The sequence below is a fragment of the Pleurodeles waltl genome, chromosome 2_2 (genome assembly GCF_031143425.1).
Source record: "Pleurodeles waltl isolate 20211129_DDA chromosome 2_2, aPleWal1.hap1.20221129, whole genome shotgun sequence".
Classification (NCBI taxonomy): Eukaryota; Metazoa; Chordata; class Amphibia; order Caudata; family Salamandridae; genus Pleurodeles; species Pleurodeles waltl.
This window is the reverse complement of record NC_090439.1, coordinates 852,672,260-852,698,947: the sequence shown is the minus strand read 5'-3', so window position 1 is coordinate 852,698,947 and position 26,688 is coordinate 852,672,260. Positions and strand designations below refer to the sequence as shown.

General features: G+C 46.3%; 1 protein-coding gene across 3 annotated transcripts in view; it reads right to left on the bottom strand.

Moving 5' to 3' along the window:
* The window catches only part of DPY19L4 (dpy-19 like 4), a 516,401-nt gene that overhangs the window by 267,188 nt on the left and 222,525 nt on the right, over nucleotides 1-26,688 (bottom strand). For all 3 annotated transcript variants that reach the window (XM_069220490.1, XM_069220492.1, XM_069220491.1), the window contains exons 12-13: nucleotides 13,040-13,198; nucleotides 1,813-1,932 (exon numbers count right to left, since the gene is read on the bottom strand). In XM_069220490.1, coding sequence (XP_069076591.1) covers nucleotides 1,813-1,932; nucleotides 13,040-13,198 — 279 coding nt within the window. The remainder of the gene's footprint in view (nucleotides 1-1,812; nucleotides 1,933-13,039; nucleotides 13,199-26,688) is intronic.

Genomic DNA, 26,688 nt, shown 5'->3' with positions numbered 1-26,688 from the left:
GAGTGTGAGAGGTAATAAGATGTGAGAGAGTGTATTGAGTTGTGAGTGAGAGTGAAATACACAGACTTTCTATGCCTAAAACAGTTTAACATAAATCATTTGGACACACTTCCAATGGGAAAAGACTACATACCCTGCGTTACTTTTCCTTTAAACTAAGTGTGCTTTATAACAATCACTGCAAAAAAGCAAAATGTTTTGTAAACACTGGAAAAACACATTTTTTGTCTATTTTGGGGGTTAGGCAGCTGAATGGACACTGATTAGCATGTGTTTCAAAAGAGTTGGAAATTATTGCAAAACCACCACTGACACCCACAAAAATAAACACTGAAAATAGGACAGCCTAGATATAGTTGGGGACTGGAACATCCCCAAGGACTCAATTTTTAAAGCCTCCTGTTCTCTGCAGTTCACATACAGCCTGACATCAAACGCAACCTGATGGACCTCTCACTTTAATAGATCACGTCCCAAAAGCTGATCTGATTCATAAGGTCCCTATCCAGCACCTCTATGAACCAGTATATGCAGCGAAAGTGAGGTTCTAAGCCTCCCTGACTATATTGCTACACATGGATAGGGTGTCCAGGCCTAACCCAATGGGAGGATGTGGGACCAGTCTAGGTAAAGTACAACAGACGTATCCCTGGTGCAAAAAAGTACATATGTGTAACTGTGGTACTGCAAGACTAAAGGTAAATCACAATCTCCTGTTGAAATGGTTACTTTGGAGCAGCTTGGTAACAATATAGAGCTGTGAACATCTAAATGGCGCACATATAGAACAGCAATTCAAGTCACAATATATCTGCTATCTGTAAAGGCACAGGGTAGTGTCTGAGGTCTGGTGTGTAGTTACAGGCACTACAGAAGTACACCGATCTCATGGTGTCAAGAGGGGTGCAAACCCAAGTGCACGCATGCCTCGCAACAGGCGACAAGCGACTGAATATAGTAATCTTGATACCCAAACGCAGTTGGACCACAGCCAACAGGAGGGCCAAGCTGAAAAGATTATGTTCACCTGAAACAGTCACCACTTGTCTGAAGTGTATATTCAGCAGCCATTATCCTCCATCTTAGGTAAGGGGCTGTGTGAATGTTTACGAGAATCCACAGTCAACACAACACTGCTTTGTCAGCAGTAAACCTTCAGTGAAGTAAGGGGCAAAATAGTCTTTAAGGCACTGAAGATAACTCTGGATCTCCTTAAGCCTATGGCTTGAAGGGTAACAACACACAAGCATGCGAAAAATGAAAAAAATCGATGGACAACTAGGCCCAAAGGAAAAACAGTATGGATTACAAAACTGTTGCACTGGTTCTGGACATTCATTCTATGCCAGTACTCCCTCAAGTAGCAGCCCTCACCAAAACTGTCACCGCCTTAATGTACACATTGAGTTACATAAGTGTTTTCCAATGTACTCTGACTATACTCGCCTGACATACCCCATTTAGTATTTAAAGCATTCAGCTGTCTCCCAAGCTCCCGTGGTCACATCTGCACTGTATAAATACCTCTATTAACAACAAAAAATACAATCTTACAGTCACTGAAACATGGTGGCAATTGGTGTAATTGCATACTACAGTAACTTGAAATGTCCCATCACCAACGTCAGCACACATGGAATGGTTCATAATATATGGTTGGAAATATTCTGAAAATTTGTCAGGGACAGCAGCTCGAAGCAACAATGTGTTTGCACAGATTTTGAATTCTTTTCTTAATACACCTGAAACACTGGATCTATAAATTTACAATCCTAATTCAAAAATACAAATACATACATGGACACAACTTACCAATCAAACATCACTGCAAAAGAACCAAACAGGATGGAATGAAATATATGATAGACAATTTCAGGCCTTTCTCCAATAAGGCCATCCAGGATGCAGTGTTTATCTTTGAATGGCATGCCACTGCAGTAAGCAGAAAAGTAAATCATCAGATCATGTAAACTATTTTTAATCATACAACCAAACTGCAAGAATGAAAACAAACATTAGGGTGTCAAACCACAAATAACAATTACTAAATAAAGGCTAGTAAGTAGGTGGACTGAGATTCTACAAACCTACTGAGAAAACTTAAGAAGAAGTGACATACCTTTGGTAACACTATTTCTGGTGGTGGATATTTTATTTAACTGCAGATTCCTCACTTTGTGAACACCCATCAGGTGCAGAATGGATTGAAGAATTTTTGCAGCAATTCCCTTGCGCTTTGGTAGGTGGCTCAACGTCGGGTCCGTCTTGGCCCAGAAATGACGACTGGGCTCCTACACAGCTGCCACCTCTGCACACTCACATCAGTTTGTGATCTCGGTAAACGCTATCAGACAGGGAGCCCTTAGAAATCAGATTGTGCCAGTGTACAGATATCTAGAGAGGAATGTTATCAATATGGATCTAAAGAGTCCATTCCTCAGACTGGGAGCAGGGTGAGTCGGTGAATAATCTGCAGTTAGATAAATTATCTTCCAGCAAAAAATATATTTTTCTTCTGGCAGAGACTTCGGACCACAGATAATTCATCTTGCGCTTAGATAAGAAGGCAGTACCTCCCCAGATGGAGGACCTGTGGAATGACTCACACCAGGAAATTCTGCAGGACAGACTGAGCAAAATGACCATCCCCTTGGACCTGGCTATCTAGGCCGTAGTGCTTTGTGAACGTGTGAGCTGATGCCCACGTAGCAGCTTGGCAGATGTCCAAGACAGGCAAACCAGGCGCCAGGGCAGTGGTCGAAGCTTTCAGTCTGTTGGAATTGTGTACACATTGGCACATATTGGAGGGCGGTGTTCAAGCAGTTATCTACGATGGTCGACATCACAAATGCACTGACTCCTCTAGTGGCCCTACTGGGCTATGTGGCTGAAATACCACAGGGAGGCTGCCGTTTTGTGGCAATAGCCATACTATTGGCTAGGAGGGAGATTGTTCGACACTGGGGTAGCAAACGATGCCCATCTACGACTGACTGAATGAGCAGTTTGATATACTGTGACAACTAGTGAGGTTTTACGCATCACTTCTACCCCCCACCTCTTGGCCACAAGACACATGGCAACCTCTTCGAAATTACTTGGCACTGCAAGATAGTTCTGATGCTGACTGAATAAGGGCAATATACAACTTCACAACCATGCCTATATACTTATCTGCCCTTTCTCAGACCAGACTATTCAAAATATAGAATTGCAAATCTTACCACTGATGCCTCTGCTCTGCTATGCAATACTTAATGTCCCTACCTTTATACATGATTATAACACTCCATGTACTTGAATATCACTTCCTATGTGTGCGCTGATGTTTTGCAATGTTAGCAAAAGGTGTTTATACACAGCATGGTAACGAATCGTTTTTCTTTATGTTTATGTATGATATGAAATGATAAATAAAGCTTAAAAAAAGTTTCAAACAGAAATTTATAAACAGTCATGGTCCCCCACCATCCCCTACAAACTGACTCACAACAATGACTCAGTCACTTGTTAGTGGCACCCTTTGGGTGGCCTGGATTGCTATTATACTTAGACTTTATAGTTTATCAACTCAAATATAAAAGAAGGTTTTGTAAAGTGCACATCCTGCCGCAATTCTTTTTAGGGCATCTTATACGTGATAATGAAGAAAAAGGAGGCAAAGAGAAGTAAAACAAACATCTAGGCTCACACTATTTGTTTAAGTGGATACGCCAGCACTGATCTCACGTTTTCTGGTTTCATGGTGTGCAATTCAGCCACTAGATGTTACCCTCCCAGCAGCCCTTGGTCACACCACAGACCAAAGTTTTTGGTCCATGTGTAAATATTTGTGAGGATCAATACACTAATCGATAAGGCCCAAATACCCTGACTACATTTCCCTTTGCAGACACAAAACTGTTGAGCATAACTTTACACTAGCCCTTGCCACCAGTGCTAACTATACCAAGCTCCGAGACTAAAAATAGCAGAGCCATACATCAAGCGTCAACACAGAAAAGGACCTAGGTATGAGCTAACAGGCAGCAGAGAAGACACTATGGGATGTGGTGAGTCGACCTCTACACTTCTACGTGAATGAGGAGACAGTTGATTTTTAGACGCATTATACCCACAAAGTTTTTAAGTGTCACCCCAAGAGAGCGAAAGCTCATCTTGCTGATTATCTTATTATTTAAATGGTATAAGCACTGGGGAGCTTATGCTTTACACACACACACACACACACACACACACACACACACTTTGGGGTGGCTGCACTGCAGACAGAGGGAGGAGAATGAAAAGGACTAGGTGCAAGTTAGAGGTGAAGGCACACCAGACGGCTATTTACTAGGGGTGGGTAAAGAATTCTGCTCCGCTAGCAGAGTTTGCAGAGTTTTCCGAAATACTCCACGAAGTGAAGTAGAGCAGATTTTTTTTCTCTCGGGCTAAGTTGCCAAGTGAGAGAAAACGTTAAGTAGGAGAGCACGAGCGAGATCTCTGAACGCAGGTGGTTGCAGCAGGCCGTTACCGCTTGCATTGAGAAAGATGCTACACGCATTGAGGAAGCTGCCGCTTAAGTAGAAAATCTCCTTGTGCAGCAAAAACAGGTTAGTGCCTTCTGACGCTCCGCATGATGCTGTTTGCAGTGATTGTACAGCGCAGGACAAACTCCTGGTGCAGGAGAAGAGAGGACTTCATTAGGTGCCCAGAGCCCACACCTAATGAAATGGTGGATAAAATAATAAAAAGAGGCAACGCCTGGGAGATATGATACCTCACTTCCCAGCACTCCTCAGAAACCATTTATTTAGAAATGGTGTTAGCAGAAACATATGGATCAGCCCTTTCAAGAAACCAATCAAAGCAGGCTAGTTGCCACAGGAAGGCTTGCTGTGCTAATTAAAGACAACATAACAGTATGTTATCTACATGTGCATGGAAAGGCTGGATGTTGAAGGAGAAACACTACATACCAAATTTATCCCAGTGTCTCACAAACAATTTTGGTGGAGGGATGTCTGGAAGCAAATAGGACACCAACTACTTCTGGGGAAAGGTTAAAAGCCATCAACTGCTGCTGCTCTATTTCTAAGCATGGAAGTACAAGTTGTACAGGAGGGGCGCCGGACCCTGCCCTGTTACTGTGGCAAGAGGTCCTCTTGGAGGCCAGATGCTCACTGCCGGACGTTCTGGGTACCACACTATCCTCCCTCAGTCCAGGACCACTAGGCTGACTTAGATCCAGTCTTTCCTGACCTTTAGCATTCTGGGCAGGAAAGGCAGAGGCAGAGGTCATAGAGGAGTCCTGAACTCCAATCTAAGCGAAAAGCACCCCAGAGCGAGAACTGCCTTTGGAACTTCAATACGCAGAGGCTTTGACATTGCACATTCTCTGTGGTGGTGAAAAGATCAATCAAGGGTGCTCCTCACTGCTTGAAGACACCTTGTGCACCTCTGAGTGTAACCTCCATTCATGATTTCTCAGACAGTGTAGGCTGAGTTCATCCGCTCCTGCTTACAAAGCCCCTACCAGGTGCTATACAATCAGGGAGATGCCCTGATAATTCAGCCACTTCCAGCCCTCCGCTGCAGTTTGTTGCAGTACCACATGGTGATAATGTTGAAACCGTAACCATTCCAAACATTTGTTGGACGCGGGGGCGGGGGAGGGGCCACTTTTAGTGCCAATCGCATTGCTCACAATGCCAACAAGATGATGTGGAGTCCTCTGATCTCCACCTCTCCCAGATAACCTCCTCAACCCAGCAATGAAGCATCCATCACAACTGTTAGCTTTGAGTGGGGTAGAGAAAGGGGTCTGTCACTGGTCCAAAGGAAATCTTTGCAGTCTCCTCTGGCACCTTGATAGATTCCCCTGGTGCTGAGCCCACTGAGAATTAAGATCCTGCTGCAAAGCCTGCATGTGCGTGATCTACAAGCAGAACGTAGGAGGCCAAGAAGCCTTAGAGTTGCTCTTGCAAGAGGTAAAAGACAGAGGTTTGAACATTGGGATCATAGAGCAAATGTCCTGGACTCGCTGTGGCAGAGAGAAGGCTGAGAAAAGCAATGTGTACAGAATGGTTCCAATGAAAGGGAGCCTCTGCAAGGAGGCAGGTGTGACTTCGGCATGTTGAAGGAAGGACCCAACAATGTCAACAGATGGACTATCATCTGGAGGCGGTTTACGACTGTCTGAGGCGAGCCGGCCTTCAGCAGCCAGGTAATGCAAGGAGGCGGCGGAGTGTGGCGACTCACGTCACATTCTACCACTGGAATGGTCGTGCTTGAATTGTTTCACAACAAGAGGGCCAATTCTCTGATGGGCCCGACACGAATAAATAAAAAAGACACTGAGTAAGTCACAATAATCCAGTAAAAGAATATGTTAAGAAGAAGGACAAGAGACAGCATCAACACTGAAAGATCAGGTTTGATGCCAACCAATGACTGTGCTGGAGGCTTTGTGAAGATTAAGAATTTGATTTTGAGGTGCAAAATTTCTAAGTTTTCTAAACCAATGAAAGTTTTGAAACTTTTCTGGCATGCCATCAAAAGTGAGGATCAGAGAATAAGGAATCTGAACAGAGTGGTTGATCTCCATATATGGAGGTATAGGTTGTGCAGGCTGGGTGGATGAACCATCCATGCTGTTGTAACAGGAGGCTTCCGGAAGAGGCAGCCAGGTTGAAGGACAAAATGCTCATGGGAAGGAAATTCCAAGTACCACACTATTTAATTAGGCCCAGTCTAAATAGTCTAATTAGGTCCAGTATCTCTAGATCACTTTCAGCACTCTGGACAGGAGAGGGAGGGGCAGAAATGCATACACGAGATCCGAGCTTCACTGTAGCTGAAAGGTGTCTGCCAAAGAGGACTGTCTAGTGATCTCCAATGCACAAACGCTTGGACACTGCATGTATTCTGTGATGGGAAGTAGATCAAGTCAGGGTTCTCCCCATTTGCAGAAGACGCCCAGTGCATCCTCTTACCTTAACTGCCATTTATGATATGCCAGGCAATGGTGGCTTAGTTCATCCACCCTTACATTCAAAGATCCTGCCTTTTGTTGGACAATCAGGGAGATGCCCAAATGATTCAGTCACTTCCTGAGAAACAGCCTCCTTGAACAGAGCCCAAAACCCCACAACCCCGTGTGTGTTGCAGAACCACATGGCAGTTGTGTTGTTCGTGAGCATGAGCACCTGTCCTCCTTTGAGGGTAGCGGGGAAAGTTTTCAGTGTCAAGCAAATTACTCACAACTCCTATAATTTTATTTGAATACAAGCTTCTACCGGAGACTAGCGTCATCTTCAGAAATAATGTATCCACAACAACTGTTAATTCTGGATGGGGTAGGGAGCGGAGGCTGCTGCTGGTCCAACTGCAATCAAGTAGCCACCACTGCCGGTCTTTTGCAGTCTTCTTCAACACCTGGATGGAATCTGACAGATTGTCTTTGTGCTGAACCCACTGAGACTTGAAAGAAGGTCATGTTTCATGTGAATCAGCTACTTACTTTCAGTAATGTCTTTTCTGGGGCAGACTTTATCCCACTTCAGAACCTGAATGTGCCACCTGGTGTGGTCGAAATCAGGATACAGGTAGCCAAGAAACCTCAGAGCAAATCTCCCCGATACCCACACTACAGGTTGAAACATTGGGAATCATAGCTGTAGGAAAGTACCCACTTTTTGGCACGGTTATCCCCACTTTGTGCCTGCTGTCAGTGTGTTTTGACTGTGTTCACTGGTGTCCTGCTAACCAGGACCCCAGTGACTGTGCTCTCTGCCTCTAAATTTGTTGCTTAGGACTTAGCACTCCCCACAATTGGCATACTGGTGCCCCCATATAAGTCCATAGTATATTGTACTTAGATACCCAAGGCATTGGGGCACCTGTGGTTCCCCAAGGGCGGCAGCATGTATTGTGCCACCCATGGGAGCCCATGCAAAATGTGTCTGCAGGCTGGACACTCAGGTCTGCGTGTAAAGGTGCATGCACCCTTTCACTACAGGTCTCTGCACCAGGTCCCTGTAAGTCACCCCTATGGCAGGCCCTCCTGACCAGCTCAAGCAGGGGAAGGCAGAACAAAGGAGTTCCTGTGGGAGAAGGAGGTAACAACCTCTCCCGTGGAAATAGGTGTTATAAGGCTTGGGAGGTTTAGCCTCCCCAAGCCACCGGTATGCTTTGAAGGGCACATTTGGTGAACTCCTTCCATAAACCAGTTTGCAACAGTCCAGGAACCTCCGGTCCCTGCTCTGGCACGAAACTGGACAATGGAAAGGGGGAGTGACCACTCCCCACACCATCACCACCCCAGGGATGGTGCCCAGAGCTCCACCAGGTGGCCCCTTGATTCTACCATCTTGAATCCAAGGTGGGCAGAGGCCCCTGGGAGCATCTGAGTTGCCAGGTCAGGCAGGTGGCGTCACAACTCCCTCTTAATAGGTAGTCACCCTGCAAGGTTACCAATCCCCCTTCCTGGGCCAGTTAGGGTCTCCCTCTCAGGTGTATCCTCACATTCGATGTGCAAAATTCAAGCAGGACTCCTCTGCATCGTTTACTTCAACTTCTGGCCATCAGGACTGCATTTGGACCCTCAAGGAACTGACAATATGCAACTCCAGCACAACTCTGCAACATTGTTTCTCTGGCTTCTTAAAGCAACTGCAACATTTCCTTGGCTGTGCATTCTCAGAAGGTGACGAGTCTTCAGCCTGCACAAGAAGTAGGAAGGAATCTCCCTTGGAGTGAAGGAGTCACTCCCCTGCATCCGTAGGCACCAAATGCAACAACGACGGCTGCGCGGATCCCCTCTCCTCCGGAACTGCGTTGATCCTGCATCACAGGTGGTGGTCTGGAGTTGTCCACTTTACAAGCTATCCAACTTGGGAGATGGTAAGCCCTTGCCTCTCCTTGCAGGACAGTATCCCAGTGCACTGCGACTCCTGCAGCTACCATGGCTTGTTTGTTCCTCCTCCAAGGGATCTTCAGGCTCCGTGTAGCCCCAGCCCCCAGCACTCCATCCTGAAAAGCATAATCTCCTGTCTGCTACTCCAGTGACGTGGGACTCCTCTTCAAGTGTGCTGAGTAGACCTCACTGCGACTCCTGTGCCTACTTGCCTGTGGGTCACCTGGGGGGCTGCCTTTTATTCTGTGTCTCTCCCAGCTGCGGAGGGTCACTTTGGACTCCCCTTCTTGGGTCGAGACCTCTGGGCCTTGCTGGTCCTCTTCAGCCTTGAGAAACCCTCTTCTCCGACTCTTGCATTTGCCATCGCTTGCTGGTTGTTTTCTAGCACCACTGACTGACTGCATCACGATCGCCGACGTGGGACATCACTTGCATCACTTCTGGAACTCCTCTTCTGCTCCTGTGCTGCACTGCTGACTTTCTTCATCCACTGTCGACCTGGTCCTGCATCCACAGAAGGGTGGGTAATGGCTCCTGCCACAGCCGGACACGCCAACTCAAACTGGACTTTGTTCCCCCCTTTTGCAGGTCCTCTTCTGTCAGGATCCACCTTTGGTTTCTTCCAGTCTTGTTCGGGTCTTGCACAGTCCTTTTCAAATTTCTCCTGTGGGTTTGGAGAAAGACCAGGTACTTACCTCTTCTCTCCTGGCCACTGGGGGAGGCACCCTGGTACTTACTTTTTGGGTTTCCTAGTTCCTCCAGCTCTCTCCTACTGATTCCACTTCCTTGGGTGGGGGACTATATTTCTCGTTCCACTTACTTAGTATATGGTTCGGTCTCTCCCTAGGGCTTTCAGTATTTACTATTGTTTTTACTATTTGCTATTGCTTTATATGCTAATCACTGACTTCTAATGTTACAGAATAATGTTTACTTATCCCCTATTGGAGTATTATCTATTCAGTATTTTAGTATTTGTGTTACTATAATAAAGTACCTTTATTTTTGTAACACTGTGTGGTTCTTTCATGTGTGTAAGTGCTGTGTGACTGTATTGGTGTTGCCAAAGCTTTGCATGTCTCCTAGACAAGTCTTGGCTGCTCATCCACAGCTACCTCTAGAGAGCCCTGGCTTCCTAGACTCTGCCTAAACCTCACTAATAGGAGATACCTGGGCCTGGTACAAGCTGATAACACCATAGGTGCTCACCACACACCAGGCCAGCTTCCTACAATAGTCAGAATGTCCTGGACTCGAGGCAGAGAGATGGCTCGGCAAAGCACCACATCCAGGATGTTTCTGATGAAGGGGAGCAGTTGTGAGAGTCAGGTGTGATTTTGGCTGGTGATGGAATATCCCAACAATGTAAACAAGAAGGAAGTACTCTGGAGACGCTTTACGACTGTACAAGGCAGTAAGTCATCAAGCTAAAAAACGACTGGTATTCCCAACCTCTGGAGATGGGCTGTGACCACAATCATCCTTTGATGAACACCCAAGATGCACTGATAAGGCCAAAGGGGAGCACGGTGAACTAAAAGTTCTCTTGGTCTAACCTGAAACCTTCTGTAGAGTGCAGGAGAGGGCTGTGAAAATATGCATCCTGCAAGTCCATTGTTACCATCTGGTCACCAGGATCCAGAGCAGACGGAACTTGTGTTTCTTAACTTGTCCTTCCGGAGGAACAAATTCAGAGGGCGGAAATCTAGAATGGGACAGAGTCTACTATCATTCATCAGCACCAGAAAGTAAAAGCAGTAGCGATAAGTCCCAGTCTCTGATGCCAGTACCCTCTATTTGGTTCCCTTGGCCTGGACAGCTTGAACTTCTCATAGGAGTATAGACAAGTGAGCCCTCCGAAATGTGTTGTGGTATGGGTGGCATATTTTCGGGGATAGGGCAGAAAGGGTAGAAAGTATCCATTTTTCATGATCTGGAGCACCCATTGATCGGATGTGATGCTCTTCCAGCATAGGAGGTGGAGGGTGATGAGACCCTCTAATGGCCAATTGTTTGCCGCCAAGGACAGGTTAAAAAATTCTGCGCCAACAGCGGGGGAGGAGCTGGGTAGCTAATTGCCCCTGGGGGCTTGGAAGCTGTTGGCATGATCTATAATCTCGACCTCGAAAGGACTGGGAGGCCTGTTGTTGCTAAGGTGCATATTGTTTCTGTCTCTGTTGGTAGCTCCTCCTGAAGCCTCCATAGGGGTACGGTTTTTAAAGGGGAGAAGTGGTTTAAATGCTGGTCTGCGAGGGGTTGTGAATCTCTCTCCACACATTGGTCTTAACCTCTTGAGATGGTAAGTAAGGTCCGATACCGGAGCCGGACTCTGACTTACTGTAGCAAAGGAGGGGGACTCCTCAGTGGCCACAGGATTTGGTGACGACAGGCCAACTTGAGGTGAAGTGTCCAGGCTATTGGCATCCTGGAGGTAATCAAATAAGTTGCCATCATCTTCATACTGGTTGCCTTCTTCATAATCAGTATCAACTGTGTCATACTGTTAGGCTTAAAAGTGTCTGCTTCTTCATAATGTTGGGCACAGGGCAGACGGACACGAGTCTTCAAATCTGATAGAACTATCAAAGCTGTATCCCACACCGGAGTCAGGCATGTTGCTGGAGGAGGAATCTTGTGTGGCGTCGGAGCCAGGACCGATGGTGCCTCCTTTTGGAGATGACCTTCATATGAGGTTGAGGGGCACACTCATGCATAGAGGACAGACCCGCTAACAGTAACCCAACTGGAGGTCCTTTTAGATCCGTGGAGCAAAGATGCACTCCGCAAGGATATGGTGCAGCACAAAATATCTCCATAGCTACCCTAAGTTGGTATAGTTGTTGTGGTTTTGCCATCCTTTCAGGGAAGGGCCAAAGCGTGACTAGAGCTGGAATCTGCTTCGCGAGGGGGGGTTGTGACTCCACAGCCTATATATGCCTAGAGCATCGTGCGACTGGTGGGATTGGAAGGATGAGGGGGACCTATGTTGGATTTTTATTGTTATTTAAGTGTGACTTGCTGGACGTGGCTTTGGAAGAAGGAGCGTGTCTTGAATTCATCTGGGACCACTGTAACTGAGTAAGTGTTTTTTTTGAAAGACTGAGCTTGGCAACAGCGAGTTTGACCTTGCAGTTGCGGTTGGTCTTTTCTATTCATCCAAGCGCTGAACTGACACAAAGTCGAATTGTGTTTGAAGCCCAGGCACCAAACACATAGACGGACGAGAGCCAAGGCGCCATAGACAGACGCTGTGGGTGTCCGTGACCGACACCTGCTGGTTACAGTCACAACACGGCTGAAGACTTTGCTTTGGGAAGTGAAATGATTCAGGAGCTCCGGATATGCGTAGGCAGGCACAGAAAAAAAAAGGACCTGACATAAGAGCATGGGTCTGCCGCATTTATAGTGGCCCGACATCATGTCAGGGGCAGGATGGACCCTATTGCAGAGCCACAAAATGTCACCTGTTGACGAGGGAGGAAACTGCTATGAAGGTTTCCGGATCCAGTATAGCACCCAGGGAAATTCACATGGTGAGGGATCTGCGGTTAGAAATCACCATCAGAAATACATTCCGGTGCCCCAGTAAGGAGCCAAATGCTACTTGAGTTTTGTTTTAAGCTTGGCTCCTTGCATGGACCCAGACACATACATTTCAACATTGAAAACCCTTTGACTGATAATGTGATCTATTAATTTTCACTAGAAATGGAATCCATGGGGTGTTTTCACAACATCTATTTGATGTACGTATGCATATCAAAATTTCCAGATATCAATGTCAAAACAGAAACATCAAGACTTGAGTCTGCATTTCTTAGAAGACAAACATCCACTGACCGTCACTGCTGGTATATACATATATAGATATAGATATAAATATAGCTATAGATATATATATATTCACATATGCTACATTTATTTCTCATGTTCCAATGCCCACTCCCTCCAGACACAGTTGTTGCTATTTTGCACAACACAAATTTACTTCATCCGGAAGAGCACATAATGGTTCTGTCAAAGGTACTTTTTGTTCAATTGAATAGTAATGGTCTATCATACACCATGTCCTCAAACAAACAAACCTAGATAAACAATTTAAACATGAACATAGTAACAAAGAAACACAACTTAACTTACCATAATTTTCTAACAATGACCTGAGTAAGCGAAAGTAAACAAATTGTAAAAACCACCATGTAGAAGGGAAGCAGGGATGACTGTGTGAGCCGTAAAAGAGAGTCTTGCGAAGGAGGCTGAAGCGATGCTTGGCAAAGTAGCCAATTCATAGAGAAGCTCCTAAAAAAATAATAAAAAAAATAAAAAAATAAAAAAAAATCATTGTTTCTTCATTACCACAGACTCCTAAAAATTTGCAGACACAAGAGTGCTGCTGTTAGCTAGTACGAGTGCAATACGACATCTGTTCTAATAGAGTTACTTACATGCAAACAGACATCAATTCAAATAACCACTGAGCACTATTTATGCAGGGCTACAGTTAACATCCTCAAAATTGCTCATATTTTGTAACTACCTGAAGTTTAAACACTTTTAAGGCTAGATAGAGTAATCAGCAGAAACAGCACTAACGAAGATAAACAACTTGCTCTTCTAAATGAACAGATACCAAAGTAGTAACTCCCAAAAGCCCGAGGGTCTGAGGTGTGGACTTTACACCAGGAAATCCTGCATGACCGAGACATGCAAAATGGCCCGCCCTGCAGATATGACAGCCAAGACAGTAAAGCCGGGTGAAGGTATGGACAGAAGCCCTTGTAGCCGCCTGACAGATGTTAGCACCGCAACACACCTGGCAAAGGCCATATGGCATCCTTGACTCTGGTAGAGTGAACCTGAATTCCGTCCGGGAGCTCCTTCTTGGCCAAGGCATAGCACAGTTCTATGCAGAGAAATATCCATCTGGATAAGGTCTGTTTCTAAACTGTCTTCCTGTTCGTAAAAATGATGAACCCAACACAAATCTGGTCATTGACCGAACACTCATCAGTCTGATCAGCATAAATGTAAAGGGCTCTCTCAGAATCTAACCAATGAAGACCCTCCTCTGCCTAAAAGGCACGTGGAAGGAAGAAAAAAGCAGAGAATGCGATGGACTGCCCAACATGGAAAAGCGACAACACCATCAACAGGAGGGATGCCAGAGTCCGAAACATGTCCAGAAAGAAGGCAGTATATCGTGGTTGGACTGAAAGCACCTGCAGTTCACTGACATAGCGCATGAAGTTACCACAATGTGCACGACTCCCTTAAAGGTCAGCAACATCAAAGAAGAGTTAAGCATAGGTTGAAAAGGTGTGCACATTAGGAAGTAAGAACCATAAAGTCCCAAAGCAGCATATAAGGGGGTGTATCAGACAAAAGTAGAAAGGCTGAGAAGGCAGTCTTAAATGTTACCCGTGAGAAGGCCTTGCGGTTCACAGGTAAGACATAGAAGTAGATTAAAAAGTTTAGGCTGCAAAGGATTTAACAGGAGGTCCTTGCAGCAGGCCACACATTTTTCCCAGCATCCAAAACCGACGGTCTTCATGGATGGACAGCAAGTGGCAAATATGACATCCACCCCTTCCTGAGACAGATCATACCCTCTCACTGGTTCTGCTCAATCTCCACACACAGATGTTTAGATTCTAAAGGATAGGGTATAGAACCCTGTACTGTTGTTGAGAGAGCAGGTCTTCCGTAAAGGTAGACACAGCAGTGGCACAAGCGCAGACTCAGCAGGTTGAAGCACGAGATCCTCAGAGCCCAGCCCAGGGCTATCTCTATCAGTTGATACAGGTCTTTCTCAACCTCCTTCAGAACTCTGGTAAGTAACCTTCTTCAGAACTCAGGGAAGCAACAGTATTGGCAGAAAAGTGTCGAGGAGACCAGATTCCCACAGAGGGCAAAAATGAGTCTACCAAGGAGCCTTGAGGCAGGATCTCTAGACCACAAAAGGCTTGATAGAGTGATCTCGGTGGTAGCAAAAAGATCAACCAAGGCATGACCCACTAGGTGAAAACACATTGTACTATCTCTCCAGATGTCAGTCATGGTCAGCTAAGTGGCATCTTAGTAGCTCATCCTCAGTGGGATTCCGGGAACCTAAACCTGCCAGATGGTTGACAGTCGGGGAAATTCCATGAAGGTCCATCAAGTGCAACAGTCCCAGAGCCTCCTGATATATTACACGGACCCCACACTGGCAGAGCCTCCTGGTTTAGCACACAAGATAACCACCCTGCTTGTTGCAGCAGTACTGGGAAGTTATGCTGTCACAACTTGCACACGGCTGCCCTTGATGGACAGCAAGGAAATATAGAGGACTTGAGAGTCAACTGGATGGCACACATCTCCAGAAGATAGATGTGGTGCCTTGTGTCAAAAAAAGAACAGGGACCTCACCTCATCCAGATGGCCTCCCCAGCCAACAGCAGTGCATCCGTCACTACCATCAGCTTCAGATAGGGCTGGGGAGCGGTCTGCTGCAAGTCAAGTTGGTTTCCTTTATCCATCATTGCAAGTCCTACGCCATCTCATGCAATACATGGATGTTGTCTGAAAAGCAAACCCAGTGCTGAACTTCTATGTACCCACAGGAATGACCCAAAAACAACAAATACAAGGTGAGGAGACTAAGAAGCCTCAGAACCACCTGGACGGGCTACAGGATCAAGGCTGAAACATAGGGATCACATGTCGAATGTCAGATTCGCTGCAGGAGCAGAAAAACTCTGAACACCAATTTGTCCACAATAGTGCCTATAAAATGAATCCTCTGCCCTGACAAATGACTGGATTTCAGCTCTATAATAGAGAACTCAAAGGATGGTATACTGTAAGATGGTAGTATGCCAGTGGTTCGCACCTGACTGTCACAAGCCTGTCTTCAACAGCCAGGCATTGAGTAGGAAGACAAATAAATCTAAGAGAGGAAATTAGCCCACACCAGCTGGGCAGGTAAAACTGTATTCTGCCCCCTCTGGACTCAGGTAATTCCCGAAGGGGAATGTAGACGGGCTTGGTGGTGGCAGCAGAAGAGGAAGATGGCCGATCACCCTGGTGGTGGCCCCATCCCCTGTCACAACCTTACCACAGTATGGGCAGAGATGGCTGCCTCTGGCAATAAGCCAGACCCAAGAACTGCTCCGTAGATTGTACTTGGCTGCATCCTTTTCATCATGGACATTTTAGAAATTACTCAGGGACATAGAGTAAAATCTGCTTTGCCATATCTCAGAGAGGATGCACATATTTAATCAACAAGCAGGCAGAATTCAGAGAATGCAGAAGAGAAAACCTTCTCACTAAGCACATCAATAGCCTTCAAATCTCTGTCAGGCAGGGCAGTATGGAAGGCATTCAAGTTCCCTTTACTGTCCAAAGTTTGGACTACAAGACTAACCAGTGTTGGCTGCTGTATCGAGAAGGCCAGATTACCTGCTAGCATTAAACATGATTTCACCCAAGCCGCAGACAATGTTCCTGTTAGGGCCTAGATGAAAGGTAGCAAAGACTCATAAGTTGAAGGTGTTGCAAGATTTCTGTCAGCAAACTGGCTTTAGTTTCTACAGTTGGGAACTGTAGTTTCAATGTCTCTTCAGCCTTATGAACTGCTATGGCATAGGACACACTTTCCTCACTGGATGGCTCTAAAAGGTGAATCCAGTTCAGTCTCTGGTGAGTTAGTGAGACAACTAGCATTCTGAAGCCCTAAATACAGACCAGTATGAGTATAGTGAGCGATTAACAAATTGTCCACCTCACCAACTACATGTGCACATTCTTTTTGTTTTTTCAAATAATATGAAAACATTTTTGTAACTTTTTTTTTTTTCTACATCAAAAACATAACAAAAACTCACAAGTCATCAATATTACTATTTCCCACACCCTTGTGCCCCCCCCAAAAAAAACACTTACATTGTTATCTTTGCCATCTAGGTACAATTTGGGCATACATATAGGACCAGCAATGAATCCCAATGTTTGCAGCTTAAATCTCTTGTGACTCTCCCTGGGTAGACAGTAAGTATGCCACCAAAGGACCCCAGATGTTTTTGGGCTGTGAAGGAACCAATGTTTCCTCTGTGTAAAGGTCCAATAGGGATTTACAGTATGTCCTATCTTACAACAAGTTCTTCTTAGTTGGTGCTGCCTGACACCCCCAATGGAGTCCCACTCATCTCTTCATTAGCAGGAGTGAGATCGACACAAATTTGATTTTGGAGGGCTGGAGGTCCTTTACCCATCCCAATAAACACATTCTGGGATACAGTTTGACAGGTTCTAATACTATTTCTGCTAGACTCTTTGTGACTTGCACCCAATATCGATCAACAAGGTCACAGTACCAAGCAAGATGTAAGAAATCTGCTTCTAATGCCCCACATCATACACATTTAACATAATTCCTCAGCCAATATTTATGTAATTTTACCAGTGTGTAGTATGTTTGATGTAAATATCTGAGATGTGTAATGCAGAGATTATAACTGGAGGTGGGATTTTGTATTTGGGCACAGCAATACTGCCAGTCTGCTTCCTCCAATTAGTGTGCCAGGATGGCATGGCAACCATCCAGAGCTTTGTTGGGTATCCAATTGTGCTGCATTGTAAAGTTTGGTAATCAAGTGATGGTGTGTGTCACTCGTCAATAGTACCTGCAAGGCAGCTAATGGTGGTGGTTCCTGGGGGAACTGTGGGTACTATTCCCTCAAAGCAGCACGGAAGCGGTAGTATAGAGAGGACAGCAATGGGGTTTGTCGTTGAGTATGTGAAATATCATCTAGTGTCAGAAATGTGCCACCCGCGAATGCGTCTCCCATGGTGCGGAGATCCGTGTGTGTGAATAGTCGCTTTGCGGTGGTTTTGATGGAAAACAATATTGCAGGATGATTTTGTAATGGCAGCTCGGTGCATAAAGGAGAGGAATTCCAGCTTTAATCCCTAGTTTTCGCTAGGCCAACGTTGTAGAGTACACCATAATGTATTCAGTTCATGCCGGCCCCACTCATTTATGGGACAGCAGGTTCCTGAGGGGTGTGGGATAGGCATTGTCATGCTCCACAGCTACATGAGGTAAGTACTCATGCAATGAGTACCAATAATGACCAAAGTGAGCCTGTGCACACAAATAGTAGAGTTGGAAAACAGAGTGTAGGAAAATACCACTGTTGGCATGGTCACCCCCCACTTTTTGCCTTGTGTTGATGCCAGCTTTGATTGGAAGTGTGCTGGGACTCTGCAAACCAGGCCCCTGCACCAGTGTTCTTTCCCTAAAACTGAACCTTTGTTTCCATAATTGGCACAGCCCTGGCACACAGTTAAGTCCCTTATAAAAAGTACCCCTGGTACCAAGGGCCCTGTGGCCAGGGATGGTCCCTAAGGGTTGCAGCATGTATTATGCCACCCTCAGGGACCCTTAACTCAGTACATGCACACTGCTTTGCAGCTTGTGTGTGCTAGTGGGGAGAAAAGACAAAGTCGACATGGCACTCCTTCAGAGTGCCATGCTCAAAATACTGCCTGTGGAAAAGGGAAGTCACCCCTCTAGCAGGCCTTACAGCCCTAAGGCAGGGTGCATAAATACCACGGGAGAGGGCATAGCTGCATTAGAACTATGCCCCTACAGTGCCTAAGTCAATTCTTAGACATTGTAAATGCAGGGTAGCCATACTGAGTATATGGTCTGGGAGTTTGCCATTACAAACTCCACAGCACCATAATGGCCACACTGAATACTGGGAAGTTTGTTATCAAACTTCTCAGCACAATAAACCCACACTGATGCCAGTGTGGGATTTATCGAAAAATGCACACAGAGGGCATCTTAGAGAGCTCCCCAGTATGTTAGCTCAACTGCTAGAGCAAGGCTGACTGGTTTGTGCCAGCCTGCCACTTCCAGATAAGTTTCTGACCACATGGGGTGAGTGCCTTTGTGCACTTTGTGGTCAGAGACAAAGCCTGTCCTGGGTGGAGGTGCTTCACACCTCCCCCTGCAGGAACTGTAACACCTGGTGGTGAGCCTCAAAGGCTCAAGCCTGATGTTAGAGTGCCCTAGGGCACTCCAGCTAGTGTAGATGCTTGCCCCCTGGACGAGCCCCCACTTTTGGCGGCAAGTCCAGAGGGATGATGAGAAAAACAAGGAGGAGTCACCCCCTCAGCCAGGACCACCCCAAGGTGTCCGCAGCTGAAGTGACCCCCTCCTTGAGAAATACTCCATCTTGCTTTAGAGGATTAGGGCCAATAGGGATAGGGATATGACCCCCTCCCCAGAGGGAGTGGACACAAGGAGGGTGTAGCCACTCTCAGGGACAGTAGCCATTGGCTACTGCCCTCTGACCATAACACACCCCTAAATTTAGTATTTAGAGGCGACCGTGAACCCAGCTCTTCAGATTCCTGATAACCTCGAGAAAGAAGAAGGACTGCTGAGCTGATAACCCCGCAGAGAAGCAGACACCGACTGACTCAGCCCCATCCCTACTGGCCTATCTCCTGCTTCAAAAAGCTGCAAGAAAAGAAGCAATGTGTTCTGCAGGACCAGCGACCCCTGAAAAGCCTCCAGGTGACTGCCTGCATCCCAGACAACCAAGAAACTCCCGTGGACGGCGGACCTGTCCAACAAGAAGACAAAGTAACCATCTTTAAAGGGATTCTCACCTCACTCCAGAAACGTGAGTCTAACTACTCTGCACCTGACGCCCCCGCCTGTGTCCAGAGAAATCAACTAGCCAGAGAGGATCCACAGACGACTCCAACGACGTGTCCACCCTGGGCTGACCCCTCTACACCCCACGACAATGCCTGCAGAGGGAATCCCGAGGACCCCCTTACCGCGACTGCCCGGGACGCAGATGTCGGTCGCCTGGAGAAGCGACGGACATCCCCCCAGGCCCGAGAGAAACCGACCATCGGTGCAGCAGCGACCAGCAGGCGGCCCTCACCCTTGCCCAGTCGGTGGCTTGCCCGAGAGGCCCCCCATGCCCTGCTTGCAGCTCATAAGTGACCCCCGGGACCCTCCATAGAGTTCTATTGAGAACCCGACTCCCTGTTTGCACACTGCACCTGGCCGCCCCTGTGCCGCTGAGGGTGTGCTTTTTGTGCCTACTTGGGGCCCCTCCAGTACTCCTTCAAAACCCCCTGGTCTGCCCTCCGACAACGCGGGTACTTACCTGCAAGCAGACCGGAACCGGAGTACCCTCTGCCTCCATAGGGGCACACGTTATTTTGGCTCCTATTTGACCCCTGCACCTAATCGCCACTATGTTGCTGGTGCTGGGTGTTTGGGGTTATCTTGAACCCCCAACGGTGGGCTACCAATGCCCCGGAGATTGAACTCGTAAGGTTATTACTTACCTCAAAAATAGTACTTTACTTACCTTCCCAGGAAATGTTGAAAATTGCACTGGGTCAAATTTTAAAATAGCTTTTTGCTATTTTAAAGAAAACTGTGTACATTGTTGATTCCATTCAAAGTTTTAAGTATTACTGTGAAAAGTACCTTTCACTTAATGTACTTACCTGCTAAATCAATCTTGTGGTTCTAGAAATAAGTTAACAAAAGCATATTTTTTTTATATAAAAACCTATTGCCCTGGAGTTAAGTCATTGTGTGTGTGTTTTCACTTATTGCTTGTGTGTGTACAACAAATGCTTAAAACTACCCTCTGATAAGCCTAACTGCTCGACCACCTATTATTGCCTCTGTCAAGCCTCTTGGGGGGCCCCTGGACTCTGTGCACACTATATCTCATTTTGATATAGTATGTACAGAGCCAGCTTCTTACACAGGGGCATTGAATACCAGGATGCGTACGACAGTGTATGGACTTCCCAGTGGATCCTAGGCTCTTTCCCCACCCACGTTGAGGCTAAGAGGTGCGTTCTGAGTTTTCAGAAGAAATATAGTGGTAGGACAATGGGTATATTTACAAACAGGGATAAAAATGTCAGTAGTACCACCATTTTTAGGATCGCTGGCCTGTCCGCCGGTGTAAAGGCAATCTCCGCCATCTATCAATCTGGTCCTTTAGTGTTGCCATCGCCCGACCATAATTAAAGTGGACCACCATTTTTGGATCTCTCTGTATCCAAATGCCCTAATATTTAGTTGGGTCACATTGCCACAGTAATGGAAGCGCCAGTGAGCATTCCTGCGTGCCTGGCGTGAGTGGAAATAGAACTGTCTTTCCCCAATTAATGCTCCAATAGGACAGCCGCCGACATGAAGTCCACATGATGCAGAAGCATATTAATATTTATACAATAGTGGTCTATACATTTCTGATTTTTCTGGTGCTTTATCTCGTTTTAATAGTGTCGCAATTAGGGTTTCTCTTAAGGTAGGAGGCAATTGCTGCTTATGGTAGGCCTCCTCATACATCTCATGCAAATATGAAGCTAAGAGGTTGGCAAACTGTTTATAAAATTCCCCCATTAAGCCGTCTTACCTGGTAATTTCCCATTTGGACGCTGACATATAACTTTCTTGATCTCCTCTATCGTTATGGGCTGTACCAGGTATTCACGTTCCCCTGTAGAGAGCCAGGCATGTGTTACATTATCTAGGTAGGCATGAATGTCTGCCACCGTAGCCGACAGGTGAAAGCCATATAAGGTGGAATCAAATTGTGTAAAGGCCTGTAGAAGCGCTGAAGTTTCATTAAGTGATTATCTTCAGGATATGTTCCTGTTCTTTTGGGTGTCTCAACCTATTTGCTAGATTGTGGCCAGGATGGCCTCCCTCTCCCCTTAGACCCTCGCCAGATGGCGTTTCGATGGGAACTGTTGTTCCTGAGCCACCAAGTTATGAAAGTTCATGAGCCATTCACAGATAGCAGTCAAAATGGTCCAATGGGGGTCCACTGTGTAGTCCCTTTCAAGGGCAAGCAGTTTGTCCTCCCTTTTTTGTAATTGTGTACGAACTGCCTTCAGTACACCTGTTTGTGTGGCAATGAAAACACCTCTAATCTTGACCTTGAGTGCTTCCCATTTATACTATGGCCTTTTTTAGCCCGTCGTGAAAAGCCGTATCTAATAGAGCAGTTGCCCGAAACCGCCAGGTGTATGGGGGGGGATGCGCATTGTTGGGAATGAGATCCGTAGCAGTACCAGTGTATGATCAGATAATGTCTTGAGTATATGTGTGATCTCCGACACCCATGAATATATGTTCCTGGAGATCACTCGGTAGTCCAACCGGGACCACGAGCCATGGGCAGAAGACGTGAATGCACCCTCCTGTGGCCCTCGGTGAGACAGTCTCCAAGCATCTACCAAGCCACAGTCTTCCATCACGGCCTGTATCACTGCAGCCGACTGTTTATCATGTCAGTCCGTGTTTGCTAACCTATCCGTGTTGGGGTCAAGTTAGGTGTTAAGGCCCCCCCATTTAAATTCACAAATGATTTTTTATGAATATGACGCCACACAGAGGTGTCAAATTCGGGGTCATCTACATTTAGTCCATATGTATTGATCAGTGTTACTGGAGTGTTCTAGAACAATCGCCACTCTGCCCTGTTCATCTACTACAGATTGTGTAACAGTAAAGGAAACACACTTCTTAACCAGTATAAGGACTGTTCTGGAGTATGATGAATACAATTAAGCCAATTTGTACCCTGCCCATCGGGAGCCTATACCTTGCTCTGTCTCACTTGTAAGGTGTGTTTCTTGGAGGAGCGCGATTTTTATATTGTGGCTAAGTAGGCGAGTATCAGTCTAGTTTTCCAGGGATTAATAAGTCCCCGTGCATTCCATGTTACGACTGATCTGGTACCTCGCTGTTGGTCCTTTGTGAAAATGAAGCATTTACAATACCCTCACACACTAGAGGTGTCTGTCTGTTAGGCAAATGAGTGTATAAGGTGTGTGTACCGATATGATGACTGTGAGAACAAATAAACACACTCCCCCATGCCCCTCCACCTTCAGCAACCTGATCTTGCTAAAGACAATCCCACCATCTAGAAGCAGCATAACACAAACTCTGAAAACAATGAAACAAGTATACAAGCAGTCTACTTATCAAAGTCATATGGGGTGCTCCCTCGTGGGGTCGCCAAAGACCTAGAACCCCTCCTGTGGAACGGAAGTTTCCGGGTATCAGTATGTTCGCCATTCTGTCTCATCTGGTAGTCAACAAAGGCCTGAACATTGATTCAGATCACCATTCCGATTCCAACTGCATCTTCAGCTCAGAGAAGGCAACAAACCAACAGGCCAATTCCTAGCCTTAGTGAAGTATAGGTTGTTAATCCTCGCCATACATATCTGCATGGCCTCGGTTACTTTTCCAGGGTGTAAGCATCTTGAGGAAGTCCTAGACGCCTTGGGAGTTGAAAATATTCTGTTTTCCATCCAATTCGATGCGTAATCTCACTGGTTATAGCATGGCATACTGAAGTTCAAAATTTTACAGCTGCCCTTTTACAGGGAGAAATTCCCTTCCGGCCATCTGTACCAAGTCTGTAAAATCCGGGTAGAAAGAGACCTGACTGCCCTGGAAATGAAACTACCTTCTCACAGGCTAGTCTGAGAACAGTATCCCGGTTTCGATAATTCAGGAGGAGCGCAATTATGGGTCAAGGAAGGGTTCCAGGATAAGGGAGCGCCATTGATGACCTGTGTGTACATTTGACCACCAGCATATTCAACAGGTTCTGCGACCTGAACAGGGTAGTGATCATCTGCTCAACATACAACTCCATCTTCCCAGTATTGGTCGATTCAGGTAACCCAGAATTCGTAAATTATTTCTTCTGGAGCAAGCTTCAATGTCCTCAATTTTGGCCTGGATCACAGCTAGGATCTTCTCCATCTCCAGACACTTAGGGGGTTATTCCAACTTTGGAGGAAGTGGTAATCCGTCCCAAAAGTGACGGTAAAGTGACGGATATACCACCAGCCGTATTACGAGTCCATTATATCCTATGGAACTCGTAATACGGCTGGTGGTAAATCCATCACATTTGGGACGGATTACCACCTCCTCCAAAGTTGGAATAACCCCCTTAGTGCCCACAGTCTGAAGTTGATATTCAGTGGTCGAAATTCACTGCTCCACTGTCATAAGCCTGCTTGGCTAATTTCGTCGCAAGGTGGTCCATACATGAATTTAAGGAACAGTTTTTTCCCATTGGCTGAGTGTCGCTTTGTTGCACGGCGTGTAGTGTGGTCTCTGTTGCAGAAAGCCCCTGGTCTAATGCACTAGGCTGTTCTACAGTGCTACGTCCTGTGCTGACTTCGCAGAGCGGCTGACCTCGAATATGAGGTGTGCTTGGTTTTTGTCCGCTTTACCCAGTCTGTAAGAGTAGATGTGTCTTTTTTGTTGTAGAAGTTGCTGTCCCAGGGCCTGGGGCGCCATCCACTAGTGGAGCCTCTCCTTCTTCCTTGGAGTATATTGAAATTATATGGTTTGATGCCCGTGGCAGTAGGGTGCCCAACCCCACACCTCCACAGGTGGATGGGTCAGCGTCAAACCAATTCTTTGTGGGCAGTCCACAGTTAGTGGACAGGATCAAGGAGCAACAGTAATGTCCCCTCTGATTTACTACTGCATGTGATGGCCTGTTCAACTTTGTTACACCCTTGAGTACAGTCTCTTCTCTTGCAAGCAGGGGCGCGACAAGCCAGGGTCAACTCCTATGTTATATTTGCAGGCCAGTTGGTGTCCTCCAAACCACACAGGGTGCTCCTGAGGATGCGCAGCGCCCTGACGTGCCCTCAGTGATAGGGATCATCAGGATGTGTGCCTAGGCCGCAGCACCAGTCCAGGTGATCTCACCACCATGCCGCTCCACTGAGTCTCTGGAGCACACATTAGGCTGCCCTGGCAAGCCACCAATCGTGCTTCATGATCTGTCCAGTGCCGCCTCCACCCATTTGGCCGATATGAGTTTGCTGTTGGGCGGGCCACCCCTTGTCTCAGACTCGCTTAGTCAGCTCCCCTTCGATTCAGCAGAATCCTGCCACCACCAAAGCACTTCTGTTGAATTCAGGCACAAAAATTAAGCATTGTGGTATTGGGTTGGCAGGATTATAGGTGGATTAATGTGCCCGGCTGGCAGAGCAGCACTACTGTGTAGCTATCTTGCAGTGGGCTCTCTTATGCCCCTTCCCCCCTCAAACCTTCATGTGGCACATTCTTAAAGTCCTGTAAGGCATCAGAGTCTGAACCATTACATACGAAAGCTACCAAACTCAAAAAAACAAAGTAGTTAACAATGAAGACAGGATTGAGGACACAAAGAGGAAAATTCATAGGAGCAATCGCAAACAGTATGTGTGCTGAAGGAGGCCGCAGGCAACTCAAATAAAAGCTTTCTAGAGAAAACACTCTGTTTTTGGCAGGTGAACTTTCATAGCCCTGATTAAAAGAGAATGGTCCAGCAGTCCCCACCTATGATCCACCCATGGTTGATGGTGAAAGGCCTCAACTATAAAAGCAGTGATGAGATATTAGAGTCCCTTCATATAAGGCTTTCTTCTCAGATTCTGCTAAACTGGTAGAGATGCAATGCATGTCCTTTGATGAGGTTAAAAACAAGATGATGGCAATGTTTCCATTTCTCTGCCCAGGTGAAGGTAATGTTCAACCCCACAGTAAGCCCTGGACTCGGTGGCAGAATACAAAATGCTGGACAACCCTAGCACCAATGAGCATGGGGATCCACCTGCTCAAGAGGGGCTGCCTCAGGATCAGAGGGAAAAAAAACAATGCGCTAGGCTGGCATCTAGAGCCCCCCCCCCCTCTCAAATACAGGTCAGAGGAAAGGCGATGCCCCAGTAGATATGGTAGCCAGTGACACTGGATTACAATGGAAACTGAGGAGGAGGAGAAGCAGAATGATCCATCTTATGTCAATAACTGGCCTGGCCAGAACTGCAAATCATAAATGACTTTTTATACACAATATATATAAGCTGCCCTTGTAAACATCAGGGATCCACAGGTTGTAATAAATACAGGATATACATTTAAATTAAGGGACAAGGGTGAGCGTATATATTGTAGAACGGGTAGTAGATGGGTGGGTGGGGACGAGAGGTGTGCAAAAGATGATTGCCACACGTGGGGTGGGCAGGTAGTTCAGAATCTATTGAGTGAAGAAGTAGGATAGGGCACCTAGGGCATTCAGCCACAGTCTATGTTAAGTGTTTCAACGGTTCTATGTTTAGTCCAGGTTAAGCATTCTTGTAGCCAATTAGATGGTGGCTCATACACTAAGTTTGAACAGGGATATGTCTCACAGGGCGGGGAACCAGAGTCCAGTCCTTGCCTGCCATTTCTGCAGAACACATAGTGTACAGAGGACTACCATTTGATTAATGACCAACAATTAAAATACAACGGATTGAGGGGGGAGGGGTGGATGAGTTACATGCTGGTTAAAAAAAAAGTATTTTTTTAAAGTCTATGATATATGTGGATGACATCAAATGGCACCTACTCGTGTGGGAATGGAAGATGTTCAATCTTTCCTGAAGGGTTGGAGATCCCATGACTATTAGAGAAGTTGCATGTAGCCCTCAATGAGGAGGTCTGTCTTACAGAAGGTAGCGGAGGAATGTTTTCTGTGCCAAAGAGAAAAGCTGCTGGGACAAATTTCCCCCCTGTGGAATTCTTTAAGTAACTACCATTACATGTAGGTCAACACATTTTGGAGGCTAGAGCTGGGGTGGTGGTTGTCACCTTATCTACGGCATGCTATAATTGTAATCCTACATTAGGAGGAAATGCCTGGTGTGGACTGCTCCTCCTACTGTCCCATTTTCAT